We start from the raw sequence: 19,426 nt of genomic DNA, 5'->3' as shown, positions 1-19,426 counted from the left end.
GATGGAGGGAGGGATGGATGGATGGATGGAGGGATGGATGGATGGATGGATGGATGGATGGATGGATGGATGGATGGATGGATGGATGGATGGATGGATGGATGGACGGATGGATGGATGGATGGATGGATGGATGGATAGGGATGGATGGATACACATGTGAGTGTCCCACAGACCTATACTCCAGGGATTTTTCTGCTGAAAACCTACTGGTGGTTTATTTCAGCCCTCATTCATGAACGGCTGTGTCTGCATTATTTCCCCAGACTCTTTACTGGAACAGAATCTCCCTTAAGAGCATAGGAGCCATGTTTGCAGTGTTCCCAACATTCCAGCAGCCCCAGGATGCTCCAGCAGTGGAGATGGAACAGCTTTCCAAGAGGGGCTGGGCAAAGCAGGGACCGACAGCGCTGTGACCACGTCCGAGCCCGGGTGTTCCCGGAGGAGTGGAGAGGAACCCCTCGCAGAACTCCCACGAGTTGCATGAAGGTGGCGGCGGCTCCAGGGGTACACGGTGCCGGGGAAAAGGACGGTGCTCGCGGGTAAAAGAATTGGGGGGACACGACCCCGCGGAACCACGCACGACAGGGCCACAAAACATACGGCACGACCCAGATGGGACTCGAACCCACAATCCCCAGCTCCGGAGGCTGATGCCTTATCCATTAGGCCACTGGGTCACCCAGCGGAGGCTGCGCGCGCCGCCTGGTAAGAGCCCCGCCCGGCCGGCGCTGGCCCCGCCCCCCCGCGGGCTGTCATGTTCTCCGCTCTCGCGGTGGGCGGGCCCCGCCCGTCCCTCCTCACACGCCATTGGCTGCGGCTCCGCCAGGCTCCGCCCCGCAGCGCGTGCCCGCGGCCCCGCCCGCGCCTCAGGAGGGATTCCCGCTCTCTGTGCCGGTGGGTCACTCTCAGCCCGTCCTCAGGGGACATTTGGGCACCGCCGCCTCCCTGTCCTGCATCTTTAAACTTCCCCTCACGGGCCCGGCCGTGGCTCCTGTGCTGCAGCCGGTAACTCCATCCAGTCCCGGCGGCTCCACATTCGGCCTTCTTCCCTCAAGAGACCTTCAGAACTTTGTGACCCCTCACGGCCTTTTTTACTGCCTCAGACACACCATCCGCTGCCCCATAACCTCAGCGTCAGCCTGGCTGCAGTCCTGCCCCAACTGTCCAGTTTCTCTTCACCTCTCCATCGCTTTGCTTTGCTGGTAACAGCCTTTGGAGCTGTCASCTCCCTCAGAGCCCACACCACCTGCAGCACCTCGCACACAGCYCCTCAGGGGTCCCAGGCACTGCCAGCCCTCTCCCTGCCCTCAACACCCATCCTTGCGCCCAGATTTCACTGCTCCAGATCATGCACTGCCAGCGATTCATGAYGCAGTGGAATTTCTTCATGCCAACCCTTCGATCCTTCAGGAGAGCAGGTGTTTTACCTCAATTTCTGCTTGTGAACTGCCTTGTTTTCTGTCGATCTAGTCCTGTTAAATATCTCCATTTGTCAGTAATGTGTTTTCTCTTCTTGTTTTCTGTGGGTTTTTTTTCACAAAGCTCAGAACTGGAAGGCCCAAAACGAGCTGTATGAGATGTCACTGGTAATTCCCTCACCTCAGCAAACGTGTGCAACCTACAGATTGGTGTAAATGGTTTAATGTGATGGCTTAGCACAGAGGTGCATCCCTGATGCTTCTTTGAGTTGTACCTTATAGTTCCTTGAAATGTCAGAGTTGCTGTCAGAGTTACGATTTCCGTACGGTTTTTATGGTTTGAATTATATCCCCTGTGAAAATCGGTGTTCTTTTGTATTCCATCCCCCATGAGCAGGCCAAACCCATTGGAAACGATCCCATCCCTTTTCAGACCATGYCACAGAGGCAGGAATCCCTTTTCTTTTGTTCTTCCATATGATTTAGTTTTCATCTGCCCCAATGGCTGTAGAACTGCTTTCAACTGCAATCTCATATCCCYTTTTCTTTACATTTCTGWGGAYATKTCTAGGAGACAATAAGGGCRTGATGKAATCATGGAATCACAGAATGGTTGGAAGAGGCCTTAAAGCTCATCCAGTTCCACCCTCTTCCATGGGCAGGGACACTTTCCATTATCCCAAGYTGCTCCAAGCCCCRTCCAACCACGCCTTGGRCACTCCCAGGGATGGAGCAGCCATCTCTGGRAAGCTGTGCCAGCGCCTCACCACCCTCACAGGGAAGAATTTCTTCCTAATACCCCATCTAAGATCGCTCTCTTTAGGTTTGAAATCATTCCCCCTCATCCYRTCACTACACGCCYTTGTCCCAGGAGAAGCCTGCGGTGCYCTGCCGGTTACTGAGGCAGAATCTGCGCTCTGCGGCAGGGTGTGGGTRTTTCTGCCCCAAACCACTCAAAGCGTGACCCCTCCAAAGACACAATTCTCCCATCCCGGTCTCCCTCTCCTGTCCCGGCATCTCGCAGAACCCCGGGAACTACAACTCCCGGCATGCCCCGCGCCGCCACACGCAGGCTTGCCGGCATTACCCGCGCGAGGCACGCCGGGAGCTGTAGTACCGGGATGTGTGCAGATATCACGTCCGGTTGACTCTTCTGGGAGGGGGTTTCCCGTCATCGCGAACCGGGCTGCTTTCAAACCGACCAATCAGAAGGCTGCTTTGGCTCGAACTGGCCAATGGSAGGGCGCGGCCGCGGGAAATTTAAATGCCGCGTGGGGCAGCTGTGGGCAGTGGCAACGTGCGGCAGCAGCGGAGCGACCGGCGGAGTCCCCGGCCGAGGTGCGGGGCTGGGATCGGGACCGGCACCGGGACCCGGGTGTGGGGTGATGGGGACACGGGCCCTGCTCTGCCCTGTCAGAAAGGGCCGTGCCCCGCCGGCAATCCTTGCCGGGGCCTGTCTCCGGAGCCTCCCGCGTTTCCGCTGTCTGCAGTGGGGCTGACAGGGCTGGTGTATCTTAGGGCGGGCTGTCGCTCCGGCGGGTTTGTGGCCGAAGYGAAGCCGGTTCTTATGCAGTAGGTTACGTTAGGGGTGGCCAAGGTGCAGGGGTTTGCCTCGTTAGCCGTGTAGCCGTTGTTATGTGCTGCTGGCTGCACCGGCACGGCAAACGCCTTCAGGGGGATCTCAGAGCGAGAGCTCGCTGTTCTTGTCCAAATAGGTTGGGGTGGGATCCTGTGCAGCACAGGTACGTGACACACTGAAAACAGTCCTTAACAGCATGTGTGTATGTTGTCTGGGGAAAGGAAAACCTACTTTTCTCCTAAAAAAGTGACTAATAGTATTTGGTTTAATGTGTCTTAAAATCCTGTGAGTGTGACTTCTGCTTTTGTGTTGATGCTAGAGCTTGGCTATTTAAAGAGGCGAGTGTTGATCAAATCAGAGGTTGTTACAGTATTGATACAAGCAAGTGGCTCTYATCCTCGAGTATTGATCCAATTGTTAAAATTTAACTTTTGTGGAGTAAATTTGCTGTCTCTTTGCTCTCTTTTCAGACTTRTTTTTATCTGTCCCGCGCAAAAGTCTAATACGCAAGATGTCTACTAATGAGAATGCCAATACACCGTCAGCTCGATTGAACAGATTCAAGAACAAAGGAAAGGATAGCACAGTGAGTACTCCGGTGCACTTAGTTCTTCAGCCAGCCATTGTTTCTTTAAACATTATTTTCAAAAGCCAAGACTTAATCTGAACRTTTATTATCCAGGAAATGAGAAGGCGACGCATTGAAGTCAATGTKGAGCTGAGAAAAGCTAAGAAAGATGATCAGATGCTTAAAAGAAGAAATGTGAGCACTTTACCAGATGATGCTACTTCTCCCCTTCAGGAAAACAGAGGCAACCAGGTAAGCAGGCATTCTGAATGGACACACATTGGAGGTCTTGCAGTTTAAGCTCCTGCAGCCAGACCGGCATGAATGCCTTCTCAAGGCAGGGACAGTGCTGTTACATGTGTGTTAATAACCGTACTAATTAACCCTAACGGACAGCACTCTTAAACACAACTGGCTGAAGCTATGTTTTAAGCCTAGTGTAACTGGCATGAAGCACTTGAGCTTCAGCTTTCAGCAGTTCCAATAACTAGATAAAGCTGTAGCTGATGAGRTATTGAAATATCATATAGTGGTGGTACTAAGGGAAGTGGTTGTAAACTGGGGCCTATTCGTGGTGTTGTGTAAGAGGTCTGTGGTCATGAATACACGTGACTCTCCTAGTGAAGCAATCATGTAATTTTTTTCTTGKGCAGGTTTTGGCACACTGGTCAGTTGAAGAAATAGTCAAAGGAGTTAATAGCAATAATACAGAACTTCAGCTACAGGCTACTCAAGCTGCCAGGTAAGCAGTCCAGAGGCAACCACCTTAGCTGTGCAAGCCAGTAACCAGGAGAGGTGAGAGAATTAACTTAGGAGCCTAAGTGGCTGCTTTATGTCTTTCTTATCACACAGTATTTCAACAAACACACAGTCTTATGTACACTGTTGAGGTACCCATAACTGAGGCATAATTTTATTGAAACCATGTGGCTTTTGAATATTTTATTAGGAAGAAGTAATTTGCTCTAGTGGTGACAAATTAAGCAGTAGTCACCTTAGATTTGAAGGAGTAATAATAGTAAATTGTATTACAGCAAAGTAAGGTGCCTTTAAACTGTGTTAATATTTGGCTCTGATATATATGTGTGTGGTGAATCTACCTTAGAATAATGGGAACTGTAAGATGACTGAAGTAGGCCAAGTTTGTTTTTCCTTCTAAATCTAAAATTCCTCTAGCAAGCTTGCACATTGCTGCAGTGCTGCTTCTGGCAGTCATTAACCTGTCTCTGCTGTGAAGCCTGTAGCAATTCAGATTCACAGGTCTGCTTTACTTCAGAGTCTGAGCAGAACCTCTCACATAGTGAAGACATGCCAAACCCAATGTTAATAGAGGCCTAGGAAGCCAGTGTTCATCTTGCCCTCTCTGAATGTTAAGACAATGTTAGACTTTTTTTTATGTGGTGCTTTTGAGACTTTAAYTTGTTGTTCAGGTGTCTGCTAGGAAAAATAATGCTTCCTCTTTGCCTTCCTCCTTAGGAAACTCCTCTCAAGAGAGAAGCAACCCCCAATAGACAACATAATTCGGGCTGGTTTGATCCCAAAGTTCGTCTTGTTCCTGGGCAGAGCAGACTGCAGTCCCATCCAGTTTGAATCTGCCTGGGCACTCACCAACATCGCCTCTGGCACATCAGAGCAAACCAGGGCAGTGGTGGATGGAGGKGCAATTCCAGCCTTCATTTCCCTGCTGGCCTCTCCCCACACTCACATCAGTGAGCAGGCTGTGTGGGCCTTAGGAAATATTGCAGGTATGTCCCTGTGCTGCACAGCTCCAATTCAGACCTGTGCCTTRATCTGAGGTGGGAGGACATAACTCSTGCTGTTCCATGGCTTGTGCTGAGCTGCTTGGGATCTCTGCCCCAATGGCTTTCCAGTCATGACATGCCCTGCATTGCAGAGCACGCTGCAGGCAGCTCTTTGTATGAGAAAGCTCATGCAATGCCTGGCACAACCTGGTTATATTGTRGGTGCTGCCTCCAGATTTCAGCTCAGGTTTGATGGGTCTCTAATCATGCTACAACACAACCCTTTTTCAGACATCTCCATCAGTGTTTTTGTGACTCAGCAATGAGCTCTGCTCTGCGGGTTGACTAAAAGGGGAAAAKGAGGAAGCAGTGACTCAGATAATTGTGTATGTGATGGCCAATATTCCTTGTTTTGAAACAGCTRCTTGCTGATGGGAAAGTATTGATATACTTTAAAAAATGGTCAAAATAAATAATAGAGTTAAATATTGTGTTTGCTGTATTGGGATTTCCAATGCCTGTGTCTTAGAGAACAGAGTCTCCAGACACAGAAAATTAGCTTGTTTAAAAGACTTGTTTGGTTGGGGTTTTCCTAAAGTTTTTCCTTAGAGTTTTAAACTCAATTATAAGGTATTTATTACACCTTGCGATAGAATTCCCAGTCAAATTCTGACATTCCATCAGCATTATTCCCATAGCACCCAATTGTGCAGCTGATGATTATGATGCATTTCAAGTCCCATATTGTGGGGAAGGCTCTGTTCTAGTGTAGGGCTTAGATATGTTTTCAAAGAAACAAGTCCCTGCATGGTTATGAACTTTTAAGAAAAGCTGTGTAGAAAACATACTCTACATTACCACTTCTTCCAACAGAAAGTTAAACTCAATGSCTTGATTGAACATGYTTGCCATGTGACTTAACCATGGCAGCAGTCCTTTCGTCCTCTTGTTTCTTTTATTTTATCCAACCCTTCTTAAGGAGTAGGAGAGTTAATCCTCTAACACATAATGATTGTGTGCACGTGTTCTCTCTATCCTGGTCTTCACCTGGCTTTTTTTCTTGGGTTTTTTTCCCAGGTGATGGTTCTGCCTAYAGAGACCTGGTTATTAAATATGGTGCAATTGAGCCACTGCTGAACCTCCTTGCTGTTCCTGACCTGTCTTCCCTGGCTGTGAGTGTGCAGAGTGATTCAAGTTACAATACTAAGTGAGTAAAGGCTAGCTAAACTATTGCTAACCATTTACTYCAACTGTTGCAGTCTGGATATTTACGCAATGTTACGTGGACCCTCTCAAACCTGTGTCGCAATAAGAATCCTGCACCTCCCATAGAAGCCATCCAGCAGATCCTTCCAACCCTTGTCCGGCTCCTGCACCACGATGACCCCGAGGTGTTGGCAGACACRTGCTGGGCAATTTCCTACCTCACAGACGGTTCCAATGACAGGATAGAAGTTGTTGTGAAAACTGGGTTGGTGCCACAACTTGTGAGACTGCTGGGATGTAGTGAACTGCCAATAATGGTAAGTTAGAGTATTGTCCATGTAACTGAATGGTTCTTTTCACATGTAAGTCAGGTGCCTGTCTGAATTTTTGTGTAGGTGAGACTTTAGTTTCTCTCCTGCCTGGGTGCTGCCCCACACGAGACAGGCTGCTGCTGGTGATGACTATCAAACTGCTTTATATAATCATTGGATTTACCACACAGGCCAGCACAACAGTCAACATTATTAAAGTCTGCCTTTAAATTGCTGTTGCAGATCCAAATTCTAGGAACAGTGTTTGGAAGTGTGCTCTGTGCACACTATAATTAGAATATAATAAAACTGCATTAGTATTTAGTAGGTAGTTTCCCTAAGCTGTGTCATGGGTGGTTGTTTGCAGACTGGCCGTGAGAGGTGTGCAGTCTCTGCATGTAGACATCAATGTCTGCCTGTGGAATGCTAATGAGGAGCCCAAAACCCATTGTACATAGCATATCATGCTGTTCACTGGGAAGGTTAGAGTGGATAGATATCAAGGCTGGCTGTATTTGTCATAATCTAATCTGGTTTTGAACAATTTTCCTAACTATTCATCTTTGTTTCAGACTCCTTCATTAAGAGCCATAGGAAATATTGTCACTGGTACTGATGAACAGACACAGATTGTTATTGACTCAGGAGCACTGTCTGTCTTTCCAAGCCTCCTTTCTCATCATAAAAACAACATTCAGAAAGAAGCAGCCTGGACAATGTCCAACATCACTGCTGGGCGTCAGGATCAGATCCAGCGAGTTATAGACCACGGTCTTGTGCCTTATCTCATTGGAATTCTGAGGAAGGTAAACAAAGCCTATATTTACCATGTGRAGCCTTTTCCTATTACTACTCTGTGTTCAAACACTCTGCTTTTACCTTTGCAGGGGGATTWCAAATCGCAGAAGGAAGCTGTGTGGGCTGTGACAAACTACACAAGTGGTGGAACAATTGAYCAGATCGTGTATCTTGTTCAGGCTGGTGTTCTTGAACCCCTACTGAACCTTCTCTCAAGTAAAGACAGCAAAACTGTGCTCATTATCCTGGATGCAGTTTCCAATATCTTCTTGGTATGTGGATGCAGTGTACTCCATTATTGTCCATGTTGTTGTTAATTGCTCTCCAGTAGTTGCTGCCACATATCCTTCCTGATACATTCCACACTTTTTTTTTCTTGTAGGCTGCTGAAAAGATTAATGAGACTGAAAAGCTTTGCCTCATGATTGAGGAGTGTGGGGGTCTAGACAGAATTGAAGCTCTCCAGTCGCATGAAAATGAACAAGTGTACAATGCCTCATCCACCATCATTGAGAAGTATTTCTCAGCAGAAGTAAGTGGCTTCAGGGGTCTTCTCCACTTTTATTTTCTATTCCAGCACTGACTACTAGATTAAAATGCTACTGTGATTTCAACATTCTTCTTTTTCTTCTAGGAGGAAGAAGACCAAAATGTTGTACCAAACTCTACTGCTGACAGCTACACCTTCCAAATTCAGGACAACACCCCAAATTCCTTCAATTTCTAGATCTCGCATACACTGCAACCACCTCCAAGTGGTTTAGCACACAAATGACTGCCACTTCTTTGTCTTAAAAGTTCTTCTTGCCTTTACCGGTTTTTCTGTGTCCTGTAGCACTTTGTCCAACTGAAACATACTTGAACAGTTCAAACTATRTGTATCTGTGAATTTCTAAATGTCAACCTCACTCTTTGAGGTATACTTGTAAATACTTCCTGTTTCTGTCCTTGTCAGGGGAAAGAATGCATATGAGCAATMCTCTCACAAAGCTTTTGAGCCACTGCTCTGCAGGYCTCCCCCATAACTTTTTACCTTTTACGTGACCTGTTGCAGTAATAAATACACTGAACAGGCTTTTAACTAAGAGTTACTTGAAGTCCAATAAAGTGTTATCAGTACATCTGATTGAACTGTGTCACTTGCTCTCTTAAAAGCTGACTGCCAGGGTAAGTAAATTGAGTCAAAAATCGAAAATAACATGAATGCAGGTCTAAGCTTCAATGCTGAAGATGGGGGATTTAAAACAGCTTTGTCACCCCAAGCTCTGATTTCTGCATACAGCAGGCTTTTATTACTGCAGAATGAAGGAATTGCTGCTTCTCTCCAGATACTTCCTATAGAAATCTGATTCATCTTACCCTGTTTAAGAGGCTGAAGCTAGTGTAGCTCACTTACGGAGAAATATTTAAGGACCATATTTAACTGTAAGAAATAGTTTGGAGGAGAGGTAAGTACAACAGTTAACCAATTCTATACATATTCAGGTAGCCTTAGAGCATAGGCAGTGCTTTGAAGAAATTGCCCGCTCTAGAGAGCAAAAATTAAGGCCTTGTTTCAGAACCAGCTGTCCCTCTATTTCTAAAATCATTACAGGGACCCATTTTGTCCAACAAGCGCATTGTGCAGGGTGGGATTGGGAGAAGGAAGGATATTGAGTGGAGAGGAAGAACTGTAGTCCTGTCTTCCAGCTTTTTGGAAAAACTTAGTTTGAGCTATTTGAACCTCCCAGGAGTCAGTTGTGCTGGAATAACTATATGGTCTCAGCTCATTGAGTGTCTCTAGATCCAGTGAGGGTGCAGGAGAGGTCAGAGTTCAGGGTTAGATGTCATTTTGTTAAAGGTGGGGGAAAAATTCTGATATGCATATAATCCTCAAAGAGTTYCCATTGGCTTTGCTTCCATCTTTATGGGCAGAGGGGAATAAAAACCTCAAATACAGAACAACTACAAAAGCAGCCTTTTGTTCTGCTAGATGAACCTGATGGAAGAATCTGGTTTTGTCTCCTGCATTAGTCACCTTTTGTGTGCTTCCCAGTCTAGTTTGAAGTGCAGGCATGTAGAAAAGYGGATTTGGGTGTAACTCTTTGGCAATTCATAGATCAGGTGTGCTTCAGGAAGAATTCATTTTTGTGTGCTGCTAACAAAGATTTCTTTAGATGGGTTATTGCTAATGTAGATGATGTCACTGGTGCTTTCATTAGTGTGGGGCAGRTCTGCTGCTCCCTTATCCCACACTTGCTGGCAAATGATTCCCTCCCKGACTGGAAACTGGTGCTGACGTTCATCTATGGGACCTCTGTGGATCCTGGCTATTGCTGGATTGTGATAATGTTACAAAGGGCAGTAGATAATTTGTCTGCATCTACAGTCCTGTGTATCTTGTTAGCAACAATACTGTTTTGTGCAGAGCAGTCATTATGGCAGTGACTCACAATGACAGCCCTGCTGGGCYATTGAAGCTGTGTGAGCTCCTCCATCCAGCTCAGAACATGGTCTTGGTGACACATTGCTGTCACTGCTGTATCAGCAGGGGTTACAGATTTTTACCTGTCACAAAGGAAGACTGGCTTGCAGAAACCACGCTATCCTGAACTGATTCRTGATGACCTTCATACTTTGCACCATTTTATCTGGTTTTCTTTAACTCCAAAAAAGCTGCAGCATGTAATAAGCCTTCCTGTGGATGTGTCTAAAGAGGCTGAACTGTTTCTATGGTCTGGTCCCTGTACTGAGGGGTGAGGCTGCASCTGGCACTCAGGACCTATGGAAACATTTGTGGGCAGTGCCAAAAGGGAGAACAGTGACTCCAAAACCCCCTGGCACTGTGTCTGGTACTGCCATAGCTGTGCATGGAAGAACCACCTTCCTTGCACTGAGGGAGCCTTCACTGCTGGGGGCTAAAAGCAACCACCTCGGGCATTTATGCACCTGCAGTGAAGCCTCCTGCGTCCTTTGCTTTGGTGTCAAACCTCCACCCTTCACTTAAAGCATCAGTTAGAAAATCGYAATTTTCTATATGATTGTAGACAACTGAAAGAAGCTCTATAAATGCAGCTATGCCAAGTCAATCGTGATTTGCCTGTGTTTCGTGTCTGAGGGTGTGTAGGGCAGTGGCACGATGACTCGCGGGTTCAGAATCCCGATTTTGTAGCGCTGTAAAGCAGCGCCGGTGCCGGCAGAGGGCGCTGCCAGCCCCGCCGGAGGTGGGAKAATCCCGCCGGCTCCGCTCAGGTGGGACCTGCTCCATTTTCCTGAGAAAAAAACACCGACACGCAGCTTCGGGGCACTTCGTGTGGTTACACTAAACATCCGTGTGCTAGCTACCAGGTGTTTAACCACGCTAAATATCGAATATGAGATCCAATCTTTTAAAGCCATTTTAAAATCAAAGTTCTGTTATTTCAAAACACAGCTCCTTGCTTTAATTGCTCTTTAGCATATGCAATTAATTTGGCTTTTCTGTCTCTGTATATAGTAAATGCAGAGCACTTGTTCAGTAGTGTTRTCTCTATTTCTTTTTTTTCTGAATTGTTTCAGATTTATCTAATATATTGGGTTAATAATAGAACACTGCCAATTCTTCTTTAGATGCCTGACAGCTCAGTGGCTTAATAATTAACTTTCTGGGGATGGAGACTTTGTTTTTRTCCAAGAAAAATGTGTGCAGCCTATCCACCAGTGAGCCCTGTTGGCAGCATGTATTTCCACAAGCAACAATCTACAATGGTTATGAGTAAGTGACTGGGGTGAGTCACTCCTTATTCTAAGAAAATGCAAACTATTTCTGAGGTTAGGATCACAGTCACCCATGAGGCTGCGTCTCTAGCTTCAAAAAAGTGGTAGGAGCAAAAAGGGAAAGGAGAATTGTTATTGCTTCTGGTTTTTAGTTTGTTTGGTTTGGGTTTTGGGGAGGAATTTTTAATTTTTTATTTTTGTTTTTTTGTGCATCGCTCAGTCAGATTTAAGAGCTTCTCCTCTTTATTTGTCAAATGCCTCATCTAGGACAAGGGCTGGAATAAATGTCTGGTGGCCTGTGTGTCAGTCTGCCAACTTCTCTGCGCTGAGAGCAACAATAACAGACCCCTGCTGACATCAACTGGCTTGGAATGCAGTTGTTGCTARTGCTATTTTATCTGTGGAGTGATGGCAAGATTGCAGTCTGAGATCTCTGCAAACGYAACTGCCTCTGAAATTCTGATGGCAGCAGATGCTGCCTGGCTGATTGTTCCATTTGCTGCTCCCAAAGGTGCCAGGCTCTGGAAGGAGAGCAGGGACTTTGCAGTGCTGCGGTTCAGTAGCTCGTCTGTTCACTTTGCCCTACAGGAAGAACAGTTTAAACTGTGGGAAAGTTAGAAATGGTTAAATGAGTAGAAATCTATTTTTTTTCTTTTCCTGTGAATTAGACTGAAATATTCTCTTAAGCAAAGCTGCTTCCTGCTACTCTATCCAGAATGATTTAAATTGCACAGAACCACAGTGGTATATCAGCAGCAAGAAGCAGCTGCAGTTCTGCAGGAAAAGGAATTCACTACCCCACAATATTTCACAGATCTCTTCTGTTTCTAAATCTATTTTACAGCAGAGCAAACTGAGACACAAGGAAGTTATCCACAGACATTCAGAAAGTTGCTGGCAGAATTCACCTGGAGCCTGGGAATCCTGATGTCCATTCCTGTAGCTAACACACAGAACCTCTGGTCACAGTTACCCTTTTGCTGAAGACAGGATTATCCCAAGAGTATTGAAGCACTTTTGTGATAAGGTATGATGTAGATTTCAGTACAGGTCTAAGCTTTGGGAAAGTGTGTAAATTGAGGAAGAGGCACTGTTAGTCAAAACTGAAGTAATTAATGAAGGTTAATTGTGTCTAGTTGTRTTTGACCTATAGAGGAAAATGTTGGGACTTTCACTTAAAACCTAACAGGAAACACATTAACCCTTTAGCCTTCAGAGAAAAGCTAGGAAAAATGTCTAACAGGGAATTAGGGGACCCCATGCTCAGGCTGGGAGGGGTGCACCCCCTGAAACTGGAAATTTCAGGAGAAACCTTTCCCAAGAACACTCCAGCTGCACGTGTGCGAAGTTGTCCGTTGTGTTTGTAAAACACTTCCTTYTCACTGATCCAGGGAATGGCACTGACACGAGGCGGGCAGAAACTCAGCCTGTGGACAGCTGGGGGAGAATTGATTTGCTGTGAGTTTTGTAGCACTTCCTATGGATTAAGGGTCACTGGATTCCAGTCCCGTTTCTAACTGCAGAGCACTGTCTGYCTCAGACTGGCTCCAGGAAATGGAYGCTCTTCWGCAGAAGCCAGAAGATTTCGTGGAAGAGCCATGGCCTCTTTCCAGGTTGCAGCTCACCTACTGCCCTAGGGAGTGTCATTAGTGGAAGTGAAGTTGGAATTTAAAGGGATGAGGAGAGGACAGAAAAATTAAAGCAGGATGGAGAAAAATCCTATTAATTCTTACCAAGCACAACTTGCTTGGTCACATTAAAATGTAGTGTTGATCATTTAAATAGAACAATGGGCCAGTTCCAGAAGTGAKGTGTAAATCATGGATCAGGAACAGAGTTTCAATTGASTGGCACACTGAAAGCAAAATCAATGGCACTGACTTCACTGTGGGGGAGTTTGGATCACACCTATAAGCTCAACAAAAGAGGCAGTGTAATGAGGACTTATTCTCCTTTATTCCATATCTTTCTCAATTTGCATTGCAATGTGAAATGAAAATCATGGAGTCAGCTTTTAAAGGTGTGATTTATTTATATATATATATATAAATATAAACTTTATAACACATAAACTTTGTAACAGATTGCTTTGTGTGCAGCTTCACAGGGGTAAAATAGCTGTACCACCAGGARTATTAATAATGCTCTGTGGGCATGTGGAAGATTGGAGGTACAAAGTTATCAGAAAATCTTCAGTAATCTCCACAGCACATTTCCACCATCCCAATCACTTCATTTTTACCCACTATATGAAACAGATGTAAAAATAGCTCTTTCATCACTGGATTGCTACACATATTTGGGCTGCAGAGGCTCAATTCTGTTCAAAGCAATACTGTGAAATCATGTGCAGAATGTGCTGTTAATCAGAAGCAGCAATTTAATGTTACGTCTCCATCTCTCCTCCCACCTCYAGCTCCCCTTCCCAATTCTGAGCAGGAAACGACACTTGGATGGAGCTCAGCACACTGACTTTCTGGATAGACTCTCTAGGAATGAGGAGGGACTTGAATTCTCTCCATATGTCATTTCCTTTCCCCTAATGGCTAAAAAAACCCCATTGCTGCAGTTCATATAACTTATGAGAGAGAGAACATTACCAATGTAGGGAAATAAGGGCAGGGGGATGGGACGGGACATCCACATTCCACTTCTGAAGAACTGCTTTGCAAAACTTGACTTGAATTAAGCAGGGATTTTTCTTCTGTGTACAAATATTGTTTTGTGTAGATCCTCAAACTGAAGCTATTACCCCATCTGTACTTCAGTGTATATCAACACCTGCAGTCTGGGGCCAGACAGGGATTACGAAAGGAAAATGTAAGCAGAGGGGGAATGGTAACAACTCTGCAAGATGTAAACTAAGTTAGAAAGGAAAAACAGAGGGGATTGAGGGAGACTGACATTGGGGACCTAATAATTTCTAATAAACCCAGTTTTAATAGCAAATGATCCTTGAAATTACTTAAGAAAAATCAGATTAGCCCATTCCTGCAGCTTTTGTCCAAACTGTCTTTAAAAACTCTCCTGTTCAGTAAAACCACGAGCACATGCAGATATCCTACCCTGCTGCAGAACGCAAAATTTGATCTGCTGTATTGCACAGTGGATTTGCAGCTGTCAACAGAATTCAGTGTGCTGTAGTTACAAACAGAAAAAAGCAACCCAGGAATAAACACGACATTAAAAAAAAAGACAACCCAACAAAAACCAGTTTAACTAAAGGGAAAGCTTCCTTCCTCATAGCCAGCCCACTGTGTATTAGACCCAAATTGGAACATAATGTCTTTCTAGCAACACAATCCAAATGTTACAGCAACCAAACTGTGCAATGTGCTTTGTAGAACAAATGAGAGATGACATTTGGTAAAGAAACCCCAAATTTTACACTCAGTGAATGAGTACATGTGCACAGAGGGGCTGGATGTGTCTGCTTGCAGGATGATTATATGTGACTGCAAAGCCAAGCCCTCACATCATTCATTAGACACTTTGCCTAATTAGACATGTTGCCCCTGAATTCTAATGCCAAAAACAAAAGGAGAAAACCACCTTTCCTCCAGTTCTATTTTAAAGGGTTTCAAGAGTGGAATAAAGGAATGATTCAAGACACATGGTGACAGATTTTGCTTTAGGTTACTTTTAGCACTTCACTAGACCCACTAACCTACTTAAATATCTGTGCTGTTCCTATCTGGCATAAAACCTTGCTTTGTAACTTTTAGAATGAAATATTTTAGAGGTATTTTTAGAGATAAAGTTATCTTAAATCCTCTCAAATTGATTTCACAGTGGACTTCTGGGTGATTTTGTTAAAAGAAAGCACAAAAGAAGCCAGTACAGCCTGTGGATAGGTTAGGTATTTCTGCAGTTCAGAAAGCTTTAGGAATAAGATTTCTTTTTTAAAAGAGGGATTGTTGAGCTTATTCAACCTGCAAATGYTTTTGTGTCATGATTGAGTTTATTTATGGATTTAGTTTCCATGTAGCATGTTTATAAATGTCTCCAGACTTCATGTAAGACAAAGCAGAGTGTTTCCAAAGCTGGACAGCCTGGGCTCCTTTCAGCAATTCCCAGAACTGTGAGTAGATGTGGTTTGCACAGTCTGAGACAGCTCATCTGGCTCTTAGTGCCTGTTTCCCCATGGCAGAAAATAATCATCCCATGGGGTTAAGGCTTTGTGAGCTATTTTTGGGTTTGAACCTTGGAGATTCAGCTACCTGTAGGAGTACACAATAGTCTTACAATTTGATATATTTCCTGGAATTAATCTTGTCTCTTGAATGGAAATCTTTGGAAGTAACTTGAGTGAGACACATGGGAAAACTTCCACTTGCTTGAAGAAACAGATAAAATCAGAACTATGAGGTGGGGGCTGTTTTAAGTGGCTTACACTTCCCCAAGCTGCTCTCCCTGCCAATTTGAGAGRGTTCTGCTGCCAGCCTCTTGTCTATCTGTAGCTGCATCTGTCTCTARCAGCCACAGTCCCTACAACAGGTTGGACTGGGATAAACTGCTCCTCTYAAACCTCATCATAACCCCTGACACGTAGAATTCTGTAAAGCTCGAAACATTAATCTCTGTATATTTAGATAAGTAATGATGACCAGTGAGAACAAGCTAATTATGCCAAAGTATTAATGCTGATCAATGTTCTAGGGGTTTGGAGAGCCAGGGAAGCATCTTTGCTTCCCATGACTGCATAGATTGAAGGTGCATCATAGAACATTTGTTACTTCTGCCAAAGCATTCAGCAGTGGCTGTGGTGCAAGCTGGGCGTTAACTGGGCAGGCCAAGGGCTGATTTAACAAGGCAARCACCTGCCAGTGCATCACTGCTGATCAGCAGTGGCTCAGGGTGACTTTACAGCAGCAGGGCTGAGTCAGCTCCTGGCATCCCCGGCTGTGGCACCCTGCTCTCAGCATCACCACCGGAATTACAGCTCACAGATTCGCAATGCAGGAGATTTGACAGCTCACCTTTTATAGATGACAAAATAGTTATTTCAGATTGATGCTCTGTCACAGGGAATAAGAAAGATTAGAGAAGGTTTGATACTCCCTYAGTGGCTAAATAATGTGGCTTGGTCAAAACCAGTGCCGCATGCCAAGTCTTTTAAATACTTGTTTGGGCTGAGATTCTTCCCAAAAACACTTCATTTGAGCYCTGGGACAATACAAAACATGTCAAGCTGAATCAGACACTATCTGCAGACAAATGCTGTAGTACAATAGCAAACTAACTTCTTGATACATGTTACTGAGACAATTTCCAACTGCCTTAGTCTGTAAGGTCTTCGAGGAACCTCCTTCATACCAGCCAAGGAAATCTAAAGGTGAGATTCTACAGTTACTTCATTCACAATATGGGAAAGTTGCACAAGGGAATATGTGATTCTTCAGGAAACCTCAGTAGTTTCAGTTGCAATGTTTACCATGTACATCTCAAAGTACYTGAAAAAGCCAATTGTCCACGAGTCTGGTAAAGAAATTTTATTATTGATAGTGTTCTATGGATAAATAAGTGTCACCTCCAGCCTTTAGCCCAGGCACCAGGACATGGTTTTTCSTGACAGATTTACCCCTCTCAGAAAATGGATTTCAGCCTCTGTCTAGTAATAAAATGCAACACATCTACTTATTCCATGTTCAATGCCTGTCTCTAAAAATCTCCCTTTTCTTTTCTTCTTCTTCTAAAGTCCTGTTAGGATAGTGCTGTCCTGCAGGACACAATGAGGAAATAACATGGCTAAAGAACTGCATGGAATATCTGTGCATCAGTTACTAATCTGTTCTGGATGGATGGACTTAGAAGTTATCTTAGTGACTAACCACTGGAAAATCCTGTGATATGGAAGCTCATGCATTTTTTTTTGTAGCCACAGCTGCAGTCATTTCCCTTCAGAGACACATCATTTCCCCAAGACRCATCCTGTCTCAGAGGGCCACGGTGTCTCTGCTCCAAGCTGCTGTCCCCTTTCGCAGTAGCCAGCACATGGGTGGAGATTTCCTTCCTAGTTTCTTCTCCTGAAAAGCTTCATCTCCAGCCCCAGCTTGAGAAATGGATTGAATCTTGACCTCTTGCATAAACATTGTCTCTGCATGCCAAAGGGAGCCTTAGTGAGAACCAGAGCCCCTGTCTAGACATGTTTCTTCATCCCAGGACTCTGATAGGTTTGTCCTCCACTGCTGGGTTAACTCTCTTTGTCTCTGAGCAGCAGCAATGACAGAGTAAAAACAGATATTTAAGCATGTGCATCTCAGTGCTTTAATGTAGTTTGTTCCATTCACCAGCAACATAAATAATGCCCCAGTCTGGCAATTTTTATAATCTGCAAGGAGAAAAGAAGGAATCTTATACAAAATGAAATTTTCYGTTCCTCATCTTCATTCCTGAAATGCAGAAGCACTTTATACATGACTGCAGTAAGGTTTGATCCTTTTGTACAGAAGAGTGGCAGAGAAGGTGACAGAAAACCTCACAGAGGACAGCAAAACCTCCTCTTTCTTCCTCTTGGAAAATTCAAGAAATCAAAGCCCTTTTTTTGTGCAGCCATGGAACAGAAGAAAATTTTGTATTTCTAAATACTTCTTCAAAAGTTTCACTCATATGATACCAACTATTATATTTTTTTTCTCCTTATGGGTTGTTCAACATCCCTGTCTGTGTCCTAAAGATAGGGTTGATAAAGACTTTGCCCCTTCTCTATACATTTCCTCCAGTCCTTTAGAGGGTGCCTCAGCCTTAGTGAAGCTCTGGCTGAAGAAGGCTGGATGGAATTCCCAAGTCCAGCAGTAAGGCTGTCATCCAAAAGTGATCTGCAGGGTGATGTGAGACCCTCCCATCCCTCCGGATCCCGGGGAGCTACCTCATCCTGAAAGGATGTGTTGTTCAGTGATACAGCCCCAAGTGAACACAGGGCTCCTGTCAGCAGCACTGCTGAGATTTGCTTGCCCYTCTCACAGGATCAGCCCTGCACAGAGTGAAACCTCCTGGAATGGAACTGCATAAAGACACAATTTGCTGTGAACTCTTGGCTTCTGCGACAGAAAGCACGGTCAGTGAGACATTGGTTCTGTTAACCTGAGAATATCTTGAGAAATTGGGAGACAGTGCTGGCTCAAGAATCTGGATCACAACGTTGCAGTGGATTCCTTGGTTGGGAAAGCAGCAATTCCAACCATCAGGGACCGTCAGCATCTTTGGTCCCCTACACTGCTGCAGCCCCTGGTGCTCTGCCAGKCTTCCCTTCACCTCCTCACTGCAGAGCTCACACTGCTCCTTCATGGAGCTGCTCATCTTAAATCCTGCTTGGCAGTTCTACTCAGTGAAGAGAAAAACAATGAGTAAAAACCCCCCATTTCCCTACAGAATTGGGAGATAGGGTGGGACACAAACACCAAGGCACAGCGATGGTGCCCTGGCACAGAGAGAAGGGAGGCAGCAGCACACCCTCTGTGTGTCCAAGGGCAGSCTGATCCAGATCCTTCTACCAAAATTAGTCATGAGAGAACCTGGTCCTGACCTAACAGAGACACAGCCCTGCCTGCCAGGCTGATGGGAGCTGGAGCYCCTCTCCTCTCACCCTGTTAAATACACACCTGCTCTATAGGACATTCCCATGTGTCACTAATGTGTTTTGGATGTTTTAGTCAAAATGCTCAACTCACATTGGTTGTTTAAAAGTAAATAAATAAAATTGAATATGCCACATTTTAAAGAAAAATGCACAGCAGTAGCAGCCATCCTGCAGACAGTACATTTTATATGGTGATCCAAATGCACAGACTGTCAGTTAATGCTCTAGTACTTGCAATATATCACAGTATTTTCACTGAAAGGTGAGCAGCATGTCCAAAAATCTTAGAAAAATTTATAGTTCAGCAAGTCGYTTTCTGAAAAGCCGTATGAAACCAAGTATGCTTCATGACCTTTAAAAACCACTTTTAATGAAAGCATTAAAATGTTCATATAACTACTGAACAATGAAATACTGTATTTAATCCCAATGGGGGTTTTTTAAATATTGGCATTTCAGTTAATGTCTGAGACACTAGTTATCCATT

General features: G+C 44.8%; 1 protein-coding gene and 1 non-coding gene across 2 annotated transcripts; one reads left to right on the top strand and one right to left on the bottom strand.

Annotated features, from left to right (window-relative positions):
• Positions 1–607: 607 nt before the first annotated feature.
• Positions 608–680, bottom strand: TRNAR-CCG (transfer RNA arginine (anticodon CCG)). The gene has a single exon. It is a non-coding gene; the product is annotated as a tRNA-Arg (tRNA).
• Positions 681–2,686: 2,006 nt separating this feature from the next.
• Positions 2,687–8,751, top strand: KPNA2 (karyopherin subunit alpha 2). Its single transcript, XM_057368884.1, has 11 exons — positions 2,687–2,759; positions 3,471–3,586; positions 3,683–3,820; positions 4,222–4,310; positions 5,045–5,313; positions 6,388–6,482; positions 6,570–6,833; positions 7,400–7,633; positions 7,715–7,897; positions 8,008–8,157; positions 8,260–8,751. Exons 2-11 carry the CDS (start codon positions 3,512–3,514, stop codon positions 8,350–8,352), a joined length of 1,590 nt encoding a protein of 529 aa, XP_057224867.1. The 5' UTR covers positions 2,687–2,759; positions 3,471–3,511; the 3' UTR covers positions 8,353–8,751.
• The last annotated feature ends 10,675 nt before the right edge of the window (positions 8,752–19,426 follow it).

The sequence above is a fragment of the Malurus melanocephalus genome, unplaced genomic scaffold (assembly GCF_030028575.1).
Source record: "Malurus melanocephalus ecotype Western Australia unplaced genomic scaffold, MMel_1.1 scaffold_98, whole genome shotgun sequence".
In the NCBI taxonomy this organism is placed as follows: Eukaryota; Metazoa; Chordata; class Aves; order Passeriformes; family Maluridae; genus Malurus; species Malurus melanocephalus.
This window is presented reverse-complemented; position numbering and strand designations above follow the sequence as displayed.